Here is a 13,783-nt window from a genome sequence, read left to right as displayed (position 1 = left end):
TACTCACTGCTCCACCCCTACAACATACATTGTGCTGACTTTGGCAGAAAACTTTGGTTCAAAGACAAATACAGCAATAAGTACACTTGTCATCCAAACATCAGAAAGCAACGTAAGAAACCGGACAGGACACATCTCCGACAGACAGACAGAAAATACTAAAAAGTGGACAAAATGCCGAGCTCACCATTGTGTTTGTTCTGTTTAACCCCCCAAAGTAATTCCTATAATATCTCTACGGCAGATCTTGTTACATCAGTTTCCATAGAACGTCTAGGAGTCTATTCAGACATAACTTTTACTGACGGACCATTTTCATGGCTGTCAAAAAACCTGCCATGCTCCATCTTTGTCCAGAGCAGAACATGGAGTCATGTGAATAGACCTTGACATATTCAATTATTCACCGCCATGTGAATAAGCCCCTTGAACGGTCTTCAGCAGCTTTTTTTCATGTCTGTGAAAAACTGCAGTCGTGTGAATAAGGCCTAAGGCTGGGTTAACACGGGAGTTTTTTGGACCGGATTCTGAGGCGGAGGCAGTGCACCGGCACTCCGGATTAGACCCAAATGAAAGGGCCTAGTCGGGAGGGAGGTGTCGCAAGGCGGACGTCCATGGCTGAATCAACCGCGGAATCCACCTGAAGAAAGGGCAGAATCTGGACCAGGGGCCATGATCCGGGTAAGTTGTTTTTTCAAAATGGAGTCTTCATAAGACATCCCCTTTAATCTCTTAAAAAATAGTGTTCCTACCTCGCTCCCATAGGAACGTGTGTTACATGCATTCCTATGGGAGCAACGAATAGTTTTGAATACTATTCACTCAACACTATTAAAAAACACTATTAAAAAAAAGCATTTGGCAGAAAAAGTGAATCAAAGCTCAATAATAACCAATCAGAATCAAGCTTTCGGCCTTCCAGGGGAGGACTGAAAATGGAAGCTGACCTGAGGTTGCTATGGGCAACAAGGACATTTCGAGAGGTCATTTTACTGCATAACCACCACTAATTTCAGGCATGAAAGGGTTAAACAACGCTAAAATGTGATCAGCCCCCATGTACAGAAAATACCGTATAGACATCCTGAGTCACGCAGCAAGGGGTTAACCACATTAAACAGATGTCAGCCATGATGGATAGATCATCACACATGATCCAATACACATTGTCCACATCAAACTCAGACAGAACGTGAAACCTGCGCCAAATCTACAAAAACGTATAAAACCTAGTAAAGGTTGGGCTTTGTTCACACTTTGGGTTTTGAGAGCAAAATATTATACATTATTATTACCGTCACATATCTTAAATTTTTGCAGGTGCTTTTTTTTTGCTTTTCAATATCAGCGAGCACAACTGGCACGCTCACGTATAGATGTCAATTAAAGGGGTTTTAACAAAACGTTTCATTAAAGGGGTTGACCAGGATAAACAGTTTTTCAGCAAGGAGCTGAGCAAAGGTGAAAAAATTGCAATCCCAGGCTCCAGTACTCACTGGCTGCAGCAGTCACGTGAAGGGGGCGGGGACCAGTATGGCGCCGATTGCTCTCTGTGGGGCTAAGGCCCCACGGGACGACCCGCAGCAATAAAGCGTTGCAGGAAAAACCGCGGCATTTCTGTAGATATAATTGACCTGCTGCCATTTCCAAAACCGCACTGGTTTTGGAAATCGCAGCAGGTCCACATTGCGATTTTTACCGCAAAGTGGGCATGGGATTTGCTAGCTTCACCTGTTAGAAAAACATCTTAAAGGGGTTGTTCAAGACCCCATATATATTGGATACCAATGACCTGTTCGCCGGAGAGGTCACCAGTATCTGGTCCAAAACCTTAACCCCTCAGTTATCAACTGATCCAGCTGCCAATCGTTGTATACAGTGTATACAGCCGGAAGCAGCTCGGCTTCTATACACATAAACGGGAGCTGATCTGCAGGACGCCAGCACCACCGCTACAGTATACATTTCTATAGTGATGGTGTTAGGTACTGCAGCTCTGCTCCCATTCTGTAATTACATGGGGAATACAGGATTTTACTCAAACAGATCCACTTTTCTAACTTTGTACTGGCAAAGGAGGTGAAAACACTGTCTGCCCGTTCACACATACAACGTAAAACATGTTTCATCACCGTTAAAAGAATAAAATTCGTAAAAACTAAAACCAGAGAAGGTTCTTTGCATAATTTAAAGCTGACGCGAAGTAATATGGATCAGACCAGGACCGTCCTTGGACCTGTCAGGGTGACCCCGTTCCAAACCGAGCGGGCCCCATATTACAGGCACGGCTGTTCACGTATCCAGCAATGACCTCAGATGTAAAAACCGCCTGAGGCGCCGCAGGAAGAGACAGGAGCGGCGCAGAGATCACACAGGCGTCCTCAACGCAGAGTCCGGCTCTTCAGTACTGGAAAGAAATGATCGTGTTGACTTTGTATACAAAATATGATCTGTTCCAAAACACCCGGGTGAAATAGTTCACATATGGAGAATAGTTCATTTTGATTTCGTGGCAGAATCGTCCATATTTCGAGTAGGCAAAGACGTCGCCATTTTCAGTCACCACCTGTCAGGGAACAGATATGTGACTGTTATAGAACATGATAAAATAATAAGCGACCACTGCTATCCACATGAGAAGTCATTGTTACTAGAGAGGAGCGAATCATATTCAAATCCTAGATTCTAATACCTCCGCTCCTATAGGAATGAATGGGAGCAGCCGATCGCGAAGGGGTTAAGTGTCGGCGCCTGCAGCGCGCCGGCCGCTTCCATTCAATCCTATGGAGCGAGGTATTCGAAACTAGAGTTTAGAATACTATTCGCTCATCTCTAATTGTTACTAAGAGACAGAGAATTGGTGAGGGGTCAACCTGACAGTCACAGCATTAACCCTTAGTATAAGGAACTTACATGGTCGTTCGCAATATCAAGCAAATCTTTCACTCTGCAGCCGCTCATTCCGGCCACCTCATTACAGATGGCGTCTTCAATCACGACGTAGTTGGCTTTATACGAGGTCAGGATCTTATAGATGTCCTCTGCTGACCTCATGCTGTAGATCTGATACATCTGTGTGGAGGAAAAAAAAATCTCAATTGTAACACATTTACAGGGGAAGGAACGTGTTTTTTACTGCCTATTGATGACACTGAGCTGTAAGGCCGGGGCACATGTTGACAAAGACAGCGCACTTGTCAGCTTTCTAGTGGTATATAACACCACCAATGTCATATACCACCAAGGTCCTATTTTAAGGTTCGGGTCTCGCATGCAGGTTTTTAAGAGGACTAGTGCCTCCTTTATGCAACTTGTCTCTTTTTGATCCGCATCTGGTTCTGGCTTTAAAAACTGCATCCAAAAACCTTAATGTGAACTGCAGCCTTATACTCAATAGTGAGCACACTCCCTCTAGTGGACAAGCGTTGTTACTGAAAAACTAAAGTTAAAGAGGACCTTTAATCAGATTTGGCACAGGTAGTTCCATATACTGCTGGAAAGCTTTCCCGATCTGTGCCCCGGGTGAAGAGCTAGCGGTCTCGGTACCGTAGCGCTTCACAGTCAGAAGGGCGTTCCTGACAGTCAGGTACGCCCTTCTCCACAGCAGCGCCTATCGTGCTGTACAGTGTGAGCGGGGAGGAACGCCCCCTCCCTCTGCTCACACAGCTCGTCCATAGACGAGTATTATCAGGGAGCTCTTTACCCGGGGCACAGATCGGGAAAGCCGACAGTGCGCTGGACTCAGTCAACTTTCCAGCAGTATATAGAACTGCCTGTGCCCAATCTGATGAAAGGTCCTCTTTAAAGGTTCTAAAACTTTCTAAAAGAATTCTTGTTTCTTGCTACCTCCTTATGCTGTCACTAAATATCCAGAGGCTTTTACCTCCTTCTTATAGCTGAGGGTTTGCTACAATACAGTGGCAGCACAAATCTCTCCTGTCCTTATCATATACTAGATTACAGTCCAGGATGTGTATGTGTATATAGATAGATAGATAGATAGATAGATAGATAGATAGATAGATAGATAGATAGATATAGGCTTATCTGGATTTAATATAGCTGTAGTAAACTCTGTGACGTGACAAGTATTAGGTCTGCACAGATTTTCTTATAGAGGTGGGGTCATAAGTCAGGACACATGGTTAGGGGGTCATCATCAGGAATCCTAAGAATTACATTTTCGTTCCTCCGCATGAGGTCTTCATCATTGTAGACTGGTAAGCTCGTCACCATCCATCCAGTGCATAGTTTTATAGCACCCATCAACTGGGGACTTCCGGCAAACACCGCGGTGAGGGGCGCCTGACTCCTGCAGACAGAGGGGATGAGCGTTATTCTTACATTTAGTAGGAGACCATAGAAAAGGAATTTACACAGTTTATCAATTCTCTAGTATCACAACAACCTTACCCTTTCTTAGGACAGGCCATCAGTATTAGATCTACAGGGTCTGATACCCGAGACCGGTACTAAGGCGGCGTGGGAGAGTTGCTGTACAAACTGTAGCAGTGAGTGTAGGGAGTGCAGCGCTGCCCTATAGACTTCAATGGAGTGGTGTAATATATACAGGCATTACCAGCTGGCACTTACTTTATCCAGTTCATGAGCTCCACGGTGTCAGACTCGTAGTGCTCCTCCAGTTCCGACAATTCATTAACTATCTTGGGTAAGAACTAGAGAGAACATACAAAATTAGAGGCGTCATACGATGTTATTGTGACCCCAAACATCAGTGCTAAGCTGGGGCACAGGTTAAGATTTGTAGTGGATGTAACCGCTTCATCATATGCCAGTGTGATCGCTTCTGCGGAGCTTAGATACACACTGAAGTCCAAATGTAAAGGGTGAGGGTGAAACCTTTCCAAATTTAGAAGAAAAAGGAACAATATTATACATATATCTACTACTACAAAACCAAAGTCAATGAGTGGCATTTAAAGGGGCTCTCTAACTAAAGGTTAAAGGGGCTCTATCAGCAAAATCATGCTGGTAGAGCCCCACATATGCGCAAATAGCCCTTAAAAAGGCTATTCAGGCACCGTAAATGTTATATTACCCCCCCCCCCCGTTTTAAAATAAAACCCTAAAAAAGAATGTGCTCTACTTACGCATCGTGCACACTGGGTGGGCATTCAGGGTGCGCCATCTTCTTCATCCACACCTCCTCTTCCTGCGATGTCCTTCGGTCCCGTCCTCCTCCGGCGCTCACGAACTGACATTGATAAAAAAAAATGGCGTGGGCGCATGCGCAGTAGCATGCTGCTTCTACTATGGCTACAGTGCGTGCGCCCAGGCAATTTTTTTTTTTAGCAATGTCAGTTCGCGAGTGCCGAAGGAAGACGGGACCAGAGGATATCACAGGTAGAGGAGGCGTGGATGAAGATGGCGCACCCTGAATGCCCGCCCACCGTGCACGATGCGTAAGTTTATCACATTCTGTTTTAGGGTTTTATTTTAAAACAGGGGGAGGTTTAATATAACATTTACGGTGCCTGAATAGCCGTTTAAAGGCTATTCACGCATATGTGGGGCTCTATCAGCATGATTTTGCTGATAGAGCCCCTTTAATAGGATACTCCATACATTTATCACTAGGACCCCCAGACAGTACAATGTGCTCCACAGTACACAGTACAATATTCTTCATAGTGGCCCCCAGACAGTACAATGTGCTCCACAGTGGCACTACACAGTACAATGTGCTCCACAGTGACACTACACAGTACAATGTACTCCACAGTGGCCCCCTAGGCAGTATAACATGTTCACTCCCACAAAGAACAGTCAGGTGACCTCCTTCTACTGAAAAGCAGATACTAATGAATGACATTATCGTGCCTGTGTCGAGGCAGAGGTTATAATCTTCTGTCAGTGTAAGCCAGTCCCATAGCCTACATTGACAGTTTTCAAGTGTATGTCCATTTGCACATACACGTAAAAGTAGTGCTCGCTCACTGGAGGGTCTGGGACAGCTGTTCCAGATTCCCCATTAGCGAATGATCCAGGAGCCTGGCTGAGGCAACAGCACACGTGCCATAGGTTCGCCACAATGGCTCTAGGCCAACCCTTTAAAAAGGATGAAATATGGAGCAGGCTGAATAACCCCCATTGAGTTTGCAGTGAAGTTGCTCTTACCTCTCTCCATAAGCTGAAGCCTATCACGGTGGGGACTGCAGCACTTAACACAAAGGCCTGGAAAAGAAAGTCAAATAACAAGAATTTTACTGTAGATGAGGGAGATAAAACTTTTGTGATTGTAAAGGAGTTATCCAGCTTTTAAGCTTTTTCTTGGATTGAGCAGTTCATAACAATATGGGGAAACGGCTAATGTGTGGGGGTCCCGGCAGTCAGACCGCACCCAATTTAACATTGATGTCTTTATCCTGTAGATGGGACATCAGTTTTAAAAAGCTGGATAATGCCTTTAAAGATAACACCCAGATATTATGGTATACTTAGTACTTAGCAGTGAAGTGGCCCAGGACACAGGAGAGATGGGCAGGGGAGTGTCCCAGAACACAAGAGAGCTAGGTAGGGGAGTGGCCCAGGACACAGAGATACTGGTCAGGGAAGTTGCTCAGGGTCACAGATTTTGAGCAGTGGAGTGGCCCGGGACACAGGAGAGCTAGGCAGGGGAGTGGCCCAGGACACAGAGATACTGGTCAGGGAAGTTGCTCAGGGTCACAGATTTTGAGCAGTGGAGTGGCCCGGGACACAGGAGAGCTAGGCAGGGGAGTGGCCCAGGACACAGAGATTCTGGGCAGGGGAGTGGCCCAGGACACAGATATTCTGGGCAGGGGAATGGCTCTGAACACAGGGGAGCTGACTTTTTTTTTTTTTTTTTTAATGTATGTCTTTTTTTTTTGGAATATGGGATGGAAATCCATGCAAACACGGGGAGAACATACAAACACCTTGCAGATGTTTTTTTGCCCTTGGCGGGATTTCAACACCAGGACTCCAGCGCTGCAAGGCTACAGTGCTAACCACTGAGCCACCGTGTGGCCCCCTATTTTTTACCTTATTTTCTGTACAAATGTTTTACTACAATACAACTGAACCCAATGTCAGAAATTAACTGAACTGCATGTAAAGTGAATTGTAAATGGTAATCGTAACATGTTCATATTAGGGACCATCTGTAAATGAAAGTATTCACAATCTAGGCCAATCAGAATACAAGAAATCCATTTTATTCTGGAGGGAGAATCATCCATAAATGTAGTCCTATCCTACTGAACAATTATTAGTGGGGGTCTGCAATGTATATAACAAATGTCATGTATAGTAAGAAGATACCAAGAGGATTGTCGTCCTAAATAACAGCATTACACTTGCAGCACATACTGACAATACTTCCGTATGGTGTAGATAACGCTGCATGCTCACCAGAACAACCGGATGTACAGATTTCAGACGAATCCACTTGAAAAGTGTTAACCAAAGTTCTGGAGAACAAACCCCGAAGGCAGCGAGAACACAGACATAAGGCGTCCACAGGTACTTCACGCTGAAACAGACAAAGCACATTTCTATTGGATTTGCAGGTAACATTCCCCTCACCGATCCCCTGCCAATCCTACTCGGAGACTTTCCAGGTCTCCTGCTGGTCTGGCAATGTAAGCATTCAGTCAAGCATCAGTTATGGCAGGTCACTACTGTGGCCAGTGACTGGCTGAGCGGTCACATTTACTGAGAGGGAGAGGGACCAGAAAGCAGAGACAGCTGGTAACATGGAAGTGGCAGAATGTTATCGGCTGTGGATCACAGAGGTGCGATACTTTATTGTTTTACACCATTCAAGATTTAAGATTTTTTTGCTTTAAGATTTTATTTTTTCATTGCTTTTAGGAAGTAACAAAGAGAGTTCTTACCCCTCGAAGGTCATGGCTAGTGAACCAAGGATAAGACTTTGGATGACATGATAGATGACCTCTGGCCTTTCTCCAACACGCCCTTCTTCAGGAGTGTTATTACAGCTGACTGGTTGGCCACTATACACAAGAACGACATATTTGTTAGAGTCAGAACAACAAAGCACAACATACCAAAAAATAAAATAAAATAAAATTTGGGTTTGGGCATTGCAGTGAAGGTGGTGTAAGAAGCTTTAAAGGGATGTTCAAGTTTATTGTTTTATGGCCATAAATATATGATCAATAGCGGGCTGACACCCAGACCCTGGACCAGTCGCATGTATGGAGCCGATTCCTGTAAAACAATATGGGGCTGGAAGCAGAACGTCCCATCTGCTGTATACGGCCAGGCAGCACAGCTCCAAGTGACTTCAATGGGGGCTGAGGTGCAATGGAGGTGCCGATCGGGCAACAGAAATGCTTCCGGCCATATTGGGTACTGGATGGGTGTGGAAGCAGCTACATATAGACAATCGGTCCAGGGGCCGGCCCATATTGATGATATATTTATGGCCTATCCTGAGATGAGGCCATAAAAAATAAGCCTGGACAACCCCTTTAATCTATTTAGACTGCGAGTAGGGGATAGTGACTATCAATGTCTGTACAGCGCTGCGGAATAGGTTTTATCAGGGCGAGACCACCCTCATAACATTTATAGGTAGTTAGATCAACTCCTTACCGAAATCTCTTAAATATTCCTTGGGATATGGAGAACAGACATATCATTAAGACCAGGATGTAAAAAGGTAAAAGTGAAGACTGTGTGAGGCGTAAGAGATAGTCCTGAGACGGCGGCTGGAACGACTCCTGGCACAGCAGCCAATTCACAGTGAAGTTTCTGCCCCGGAAAACAAACAGACAAAGCAAAAAAGAAATAAAATACAAAGTAAACAATCCAATATAAGGAAAGGTGAGAAGAATGTGACTCACTTGGTCATGTTCAGTCCAAATTTCACTTCGAGAGACTTAAGGATCTGATGGTTCTCTTTATGAGGGACCACTGTCTGAAGAAGAAAGGTCATGTATGTGAGGGAGGCTTAGTATACAGGGTGTAGTATTTACTGGCATATAACAAGGCGCAACACCAAATGCTTTGAGAAGATTGTACCGCAACCTAGTGGACATGTCCTCATGTAAAGGGGTTGTCCCATCACAAGCATCCTATCTATACTGCTAGTTTATGTGGATTTAAGACTTTTCCTAAATGCATGGCTTTATCAAAACTGCTTTGTTTGGCCGCTATCTTAATTTATTCACTTCATTGTTTACACTCCGTTTCTATGGCGCTTGGGATTATCTGCTGATTTGTTAGGTGATGTAGCTGCCTGCTCTCAGGGGGGGAGGGGGGCAGCTCTGAGCTGTTTGTGTCTGATAAGTAGCGGAGCTTCTCAGATAGGGGAGGTGAGAGCTCCGGGATTTCTGAGCTCTTATCAGTCAGTTTAATTGAATTTGGCTGATAAGGGCTGAGATAGGGAGTCCGTTACCTCTGTATATAATGCAAACTGACTCAAATCCAGCTCTTCTACATCAGCTTCACACTGTGGTAATTCATTTACAACCAATCCTGTGCAAGTGAAACCCCGCCCACCAATGTGCCGAGAAAAGCAGGAAGTGAAGAGAGCACAACAGCCTGCAGGTTAGTGAACAAGCGGCATGGGAATACCCCTTTAAGATGACCAAAGCTATGTCATTTTTGTCAAAAGAATGAACATACATTAAAACCATCTACTGAGCCGACTTCCAGTACCAGCCCATGACCTGGACCCCTATTACTAATCCCAGACAAGCCCACAGTACTTACTCTTATTAACAAATGCAAGGATACTGCAATCGTAAATGCCAGGTAGAAATACATTATCTTCATCACTTTTGCTCGGAAGGTGCCCTTCTTCACACTGATCTGGGGAAAGATGAGATAACTAATGGAATATTTTTGGATAGTTCAGCTTAGGATTTGCCATGTGCATTCCTAAATCTTGTAGTGCCCATACACATACAGAGAATAGTCATAGATCGCTAGGTCTATATGGTGAAGTCTGTACAGTGACATGTCTCACCGCCAACAGCACCAGCTAATACACAGGTTATGTTATATTGAGTTGCTGCGTGTACAGACCAGTGTGGGGAAAACAAATCCTGCCCCTTCTTAGATGCAGTCCTTGGTGGATAAATGCTAAGGCTTTCTTAAAGGGGTTAGAAGCCAAAGTCACCAAGTACTGGCCATCAGCAGAGAAAACTAAATCTGGTCACACACTTCCCCCGCTGCGGCTGCTATAGGGAAAATGTAGGATTACATGATGGCTATTAAGAGAAACAGCTAAGGAGGTTGTGCCAAGGTCACACCCTATCGCCTGTTGTAGGTCCCAGCACTCAGACCCCGACCGATCAAGAGACCAGAGTCACTTATAGGTCCATCTGAATGGAGCGGCGGGTTGGGTAGCTGCTCCATTCATTTCTATGGTGTTGGCAAAAAGTGGCCAAGTACTGTGCTTGGTTATCTCTGACAATCCGCATTGCCATTAGCCAAGTGTTAAAGGGAGTCTATCAGCACAAAAGAAAGATATAAACTAATCCCAGTACGTGTAGGGCTGTCAGCACAGATTACAATGATGTATTTCTTACTCAGGGCTGCTGCTCCATTCTTGTTAAAATTGTCCTGAGTAAAAAAAAAAAAAAGGCATGGGGGGGGGGTTGCTTTCTATCAATGGGCTTCACTATCTGCTGCTGCTAACTGCTGCTCAGCCCCACCCTGTACATTCTGATGATGCCATATTGCACTCGGAAGTGTAAGAATCTGGCTTCCTATGTGGACAGTGCGTCATCATAAGACAGGCTCGGTATAGTTAGTGGGCAGAGCTGAGCAGCATTTAGCTGCCGCCTATACTGAAGCCCATTGATGGAAACCACACCCATAAAGACCCCGTTTTTGCTTGCTTGCCTATGGGTAAAAGGATGATTTTTACAAGAATAGAGCAGCGGTCCTGAATAAGAAATACATCACTGGCTCACAGGTACTGTGGTAAATTTATATCTCAACTAGCTGGTACCCGCGACTTCGTCTGCGGTGATTGTAGAAGTGGGTATATACAGGCGCGGGTAAGGTTTTCGTACTGTGTATAAGGTATGGGATATGAAATGTAACTTTGTATCTTGTTTTTGCTGTAATTCTGAGAATAGATGAGACTTTTGTGTTGAATGTAATTTGTATTTCAGCTGCTATACGGTGTTGTGAGAAACTGTACATAGTATCTTTGGGACAGAGGTATTACAAGTGAATATACTTCAATATACGACATTGTATGATTTGTTATTTTCCGCCAGTACATGTAAGTTTTGGGCACAGGATACTCTTGAGCAAGCCAAATAAAGTTGTCCACGTGAGGAGCCTGGTGTGGCCAAATGTATTCCTGCTACTGGGATTTATTAATGGTCATTGTAACTTAAGGGGAAATTGTAGTCGTTTGAATTGAAATGGGAAATTATTTGGTATAATTGGAATGCGTGGGGTTAACACACTGTCACCTGTCGCTGCTCCTGTAAGAATAGTGGCTTCAATGATAATTGTTCCTAGTTGTGTGACACGTAGCCTCGTGCCATTACACAATCGGGGTGCATCGAGATTACGCATGAGTAGGACAGGGACGCCAATCTTGAGTTCTAGTTTATGTGAAGGGACGCCGGGTAATTCTAAGGTGGGCAGTAAGGCAGATTGGTGACATTATTATCGACCGTTACGTGTCCGTGGTGTACATGGGAGTATACAGGCCAGAAGTAGTCCCAATGCAAACATGCTATCAGAACTTACCAGTGTCGTTGGCGTGGAGACCTAGGGAAGGTGGATGGATCGTGAAGACGAAACAGCAGTGAGGTGAGAGTGCCATCGGGGAGTGTGGCGGACTGGAGAGAGTAGTTCGAGTGCTGCGGCCTACGGTGGAGGCGCAAAATGGTGGCGTGCTGGAAACACGTTCTGTAGGTGGCTACGATGCGCATGCCCCTAGCAACACAGTGGAGTGGCTGGGTGGCCGGTGTCACGGATCGTCAGAACGGTGAGGGTCGGCAAACATGGCTGCTCCGGAGGGTTAAAGAGGTAGCCTCCTGGAGTATCGTTAAGGTGAGGGTGAAAGTGGTAAAGTATATGTATATGAGATTGTGTGGGGTTAGGGGCGAGGCAGCAGAGGTCAATATGAATTTTGTGGCTTGCTATGGTCCAAAGTGTGTGAGATTGCAGAGATAGTGATGTGAGTTTGGGTTTTGTGGGGGTCCTGGGAAAAACGTATGTGCGCTATTGTGACGAAAAGTAGCCTATTGCGCAATCCTGTGTAGTGACTATGTTTGTGGAAAATTTCAGCCAAATCGGTGGAGCGGGTTTTGCGTGATTGAGGAACAAACATCCAAACACACAAACCCACAAACATCCAAACTCACAAACTTTCACATTTATAATATTAATAATAGGATTGGATGTTATAACAGGCTCTCTTTAAATACTGTGGCACCATTCAGACAGGGATACGAGTGATCCCCATTCTTATGATTGGAGAGGAACCAATCTCTGCATTTACCAGGGCTTTCATGGCATCTAAAATACAGGTCCACTTTTGATGAAACACCGCAGTCTGATGTTAGACAAGTCTGTAATGAAATATTAAAAATGTCTGCATACACGGCTTTAAGATTTGGGATATTTTAGTGTGGTTATTGGGCTCAGTGGGGTTTCAGTGTTCCACTTTCAGCATATTTTTAGGAGGCTTTTTTCCGTAGGGTTCTGAATACAATTTCAAAGACACTGATATAACATGACACCAGTTAAAGAACGCCCCCAAAAACCATAATAACACAATCTGAATAGGTTACCTGGAGACTTTTGGCAATCATGGAACCTATTACAAGGCTTAATAGAGGAGAGGTCAGCAGCGCAGAGTTTTCAAACTGGAGTAAATATCCCAAAAACACTGAGAACAAGTACATTTTACGTACTTCATGTACCTGCAACATAGGAACAATTCATGCACATCATCTTTCAAGTAAGGAGATATTGGACAGTCAGTTTATGAAATGTGGTTTCTTACAAAAACAAAAACACAGTAATAAAAAACATTGGCAGACCTGCCTGTGTGTACTTATGAAGAAAAGCTCACCCCCCACCAATCTCAGGGGCGAGCCGCTCAACAGAGTATACATTACATGTAAGTATTGCTTCCCTCTTAGATTATTGACTACAAGGAATTTCCAATTACATTTTTGCAAATACAAATAATGTAAAATTTGACAGAGTTTTAAAGATTTCCTCTAAAAATCCCATGGCTGACATTCGGTTGTCTTAATTGGTTGTTGATGGCTAAGACCATGAATACAGGGACTTTCTATGGTCCGGGACTTGTCAGAAAACCAGCCATGATGTCCTTATTGTGGTCGGGTTATCTTCTCATACATGTCGTGTCCTCCTGATAACCAGCCATGATGTCCTTATTGTGTCCGGGTTATCTTCTCATATATGTAGTGTCCTCTTGATAACCAGCCATGATAGTGTCCTCCTGATAACCAGCCATGATAGTGTCCTCCTGATAACCAGCCATGATAGTGTCCTCCTGATAACCAGCCATGATGTCCTTATTGTGTCCGGGTTATCTTCTCATACATATAGTGTCCTCCTGATAACCAGCCATGATGTCCTTATTGTGGTCAGGTTATCTTCTCATACATGTATTGTCCTCCTGATAACCAGCCATGATGTCCTTATTGTGGTCAGGTTATCTTCTCATACATGTAGTGTCCTCCTGATAACCAGCCATGATGTCCTTATGTGGTCGGTTATCTTCTCATACATGTATTGTCCTCCTGATAACCAGCCATGATGTCCT

General features: G+C 44.5%; 1 protein-coding gene across 2 annotated transcripts in view; it reads right to left on the bottom strand.

Annotated features, from left to right (window-relative positions):
• The window catches only part of DPY19L4 (dpy-19 like 4), a 149,504-nt gene that overhangs the window by 107,836 nt on the left and 27,885 nt on the right, over nucleotides 1-13,783 (bottom strand). Inside the window, exons 10-20 of one of the 2 annotated variants that reach the window (XR_012715436.1) lie at nucleotides 12,777-12,908; nucleotides 9,724-9,822; nucleotides 8,853-8,926; nucleotides 8,602-8,760; nucleotides 7,878-7,997; nucleotides 7,393-7,513; nucleotides 6,139-6,195; nucleotides 4,594-4,676; nucleotides 4,180-4,312; nucleotides 2,914-3,072; nucleotides 2,160-2,566 (exon numbers count right to left, since the gene is read on the bottom strand). Coding sequence is in view for 1 of the 2 variants with exons in the window: in XM_075270250.1 (XP_075126351.1) it covers nucleotides 2,402-2,566; nucleotides 2,914-3,072; nucleotides 4,180-4,312; nucleotides 4,594-4,676; nucleotides 6,139-6,195; nucleotides 7,393-7,513; nucleotides 7,878-7,997; nucleotides 8,602-8,760; nucleotides 8,853-8,926; nucleotides 9,724-9,822; nucleotides 12,777-12,908 (1,302 nt within the window). In the remaining variant the exon portion in view is untranslated. Of the gene's footprint in view, nucleotides 1-2,024; nucleotides 2,567-2,913; nucleotides 3,073-4,179; nucleotides 4,313-4,593; nucleotides 4,677-6,138; nucleotides 6,196-7,392; nucleotides 7,514-7,877; nucleotides 7,998-8,601; nucleotides 8,761-8,852; nucleotides 8,927-9,723; nucleotides 9,823-12,776; nucleotides 12,909-13,783 lie in introns of those variants that run through there. The other variant, XM_075270250.1, reaches the window with a different exon arrangement.

This window comes from Leptodactylus fuscus, chromosome 4 (genome assembly GCF_031893055.1).
Source record: "Leptodactylus fuscus isolate aLepFus1 chromosome 4, aLepFus1.hap2, whole genome shotgun sequence".
Lineage (NCBI taxonomy): Eukaryota > Metazoa > Chordata > Amphibia > Anura > Leptodactylidae > Leptodactylus > Leptodactylus fuscus.
The sequence above is the reverse complement of the archived record's forward strand: the minus strand, read 5'-3'. Positions and strand labels throughout refer to the sequence as shown.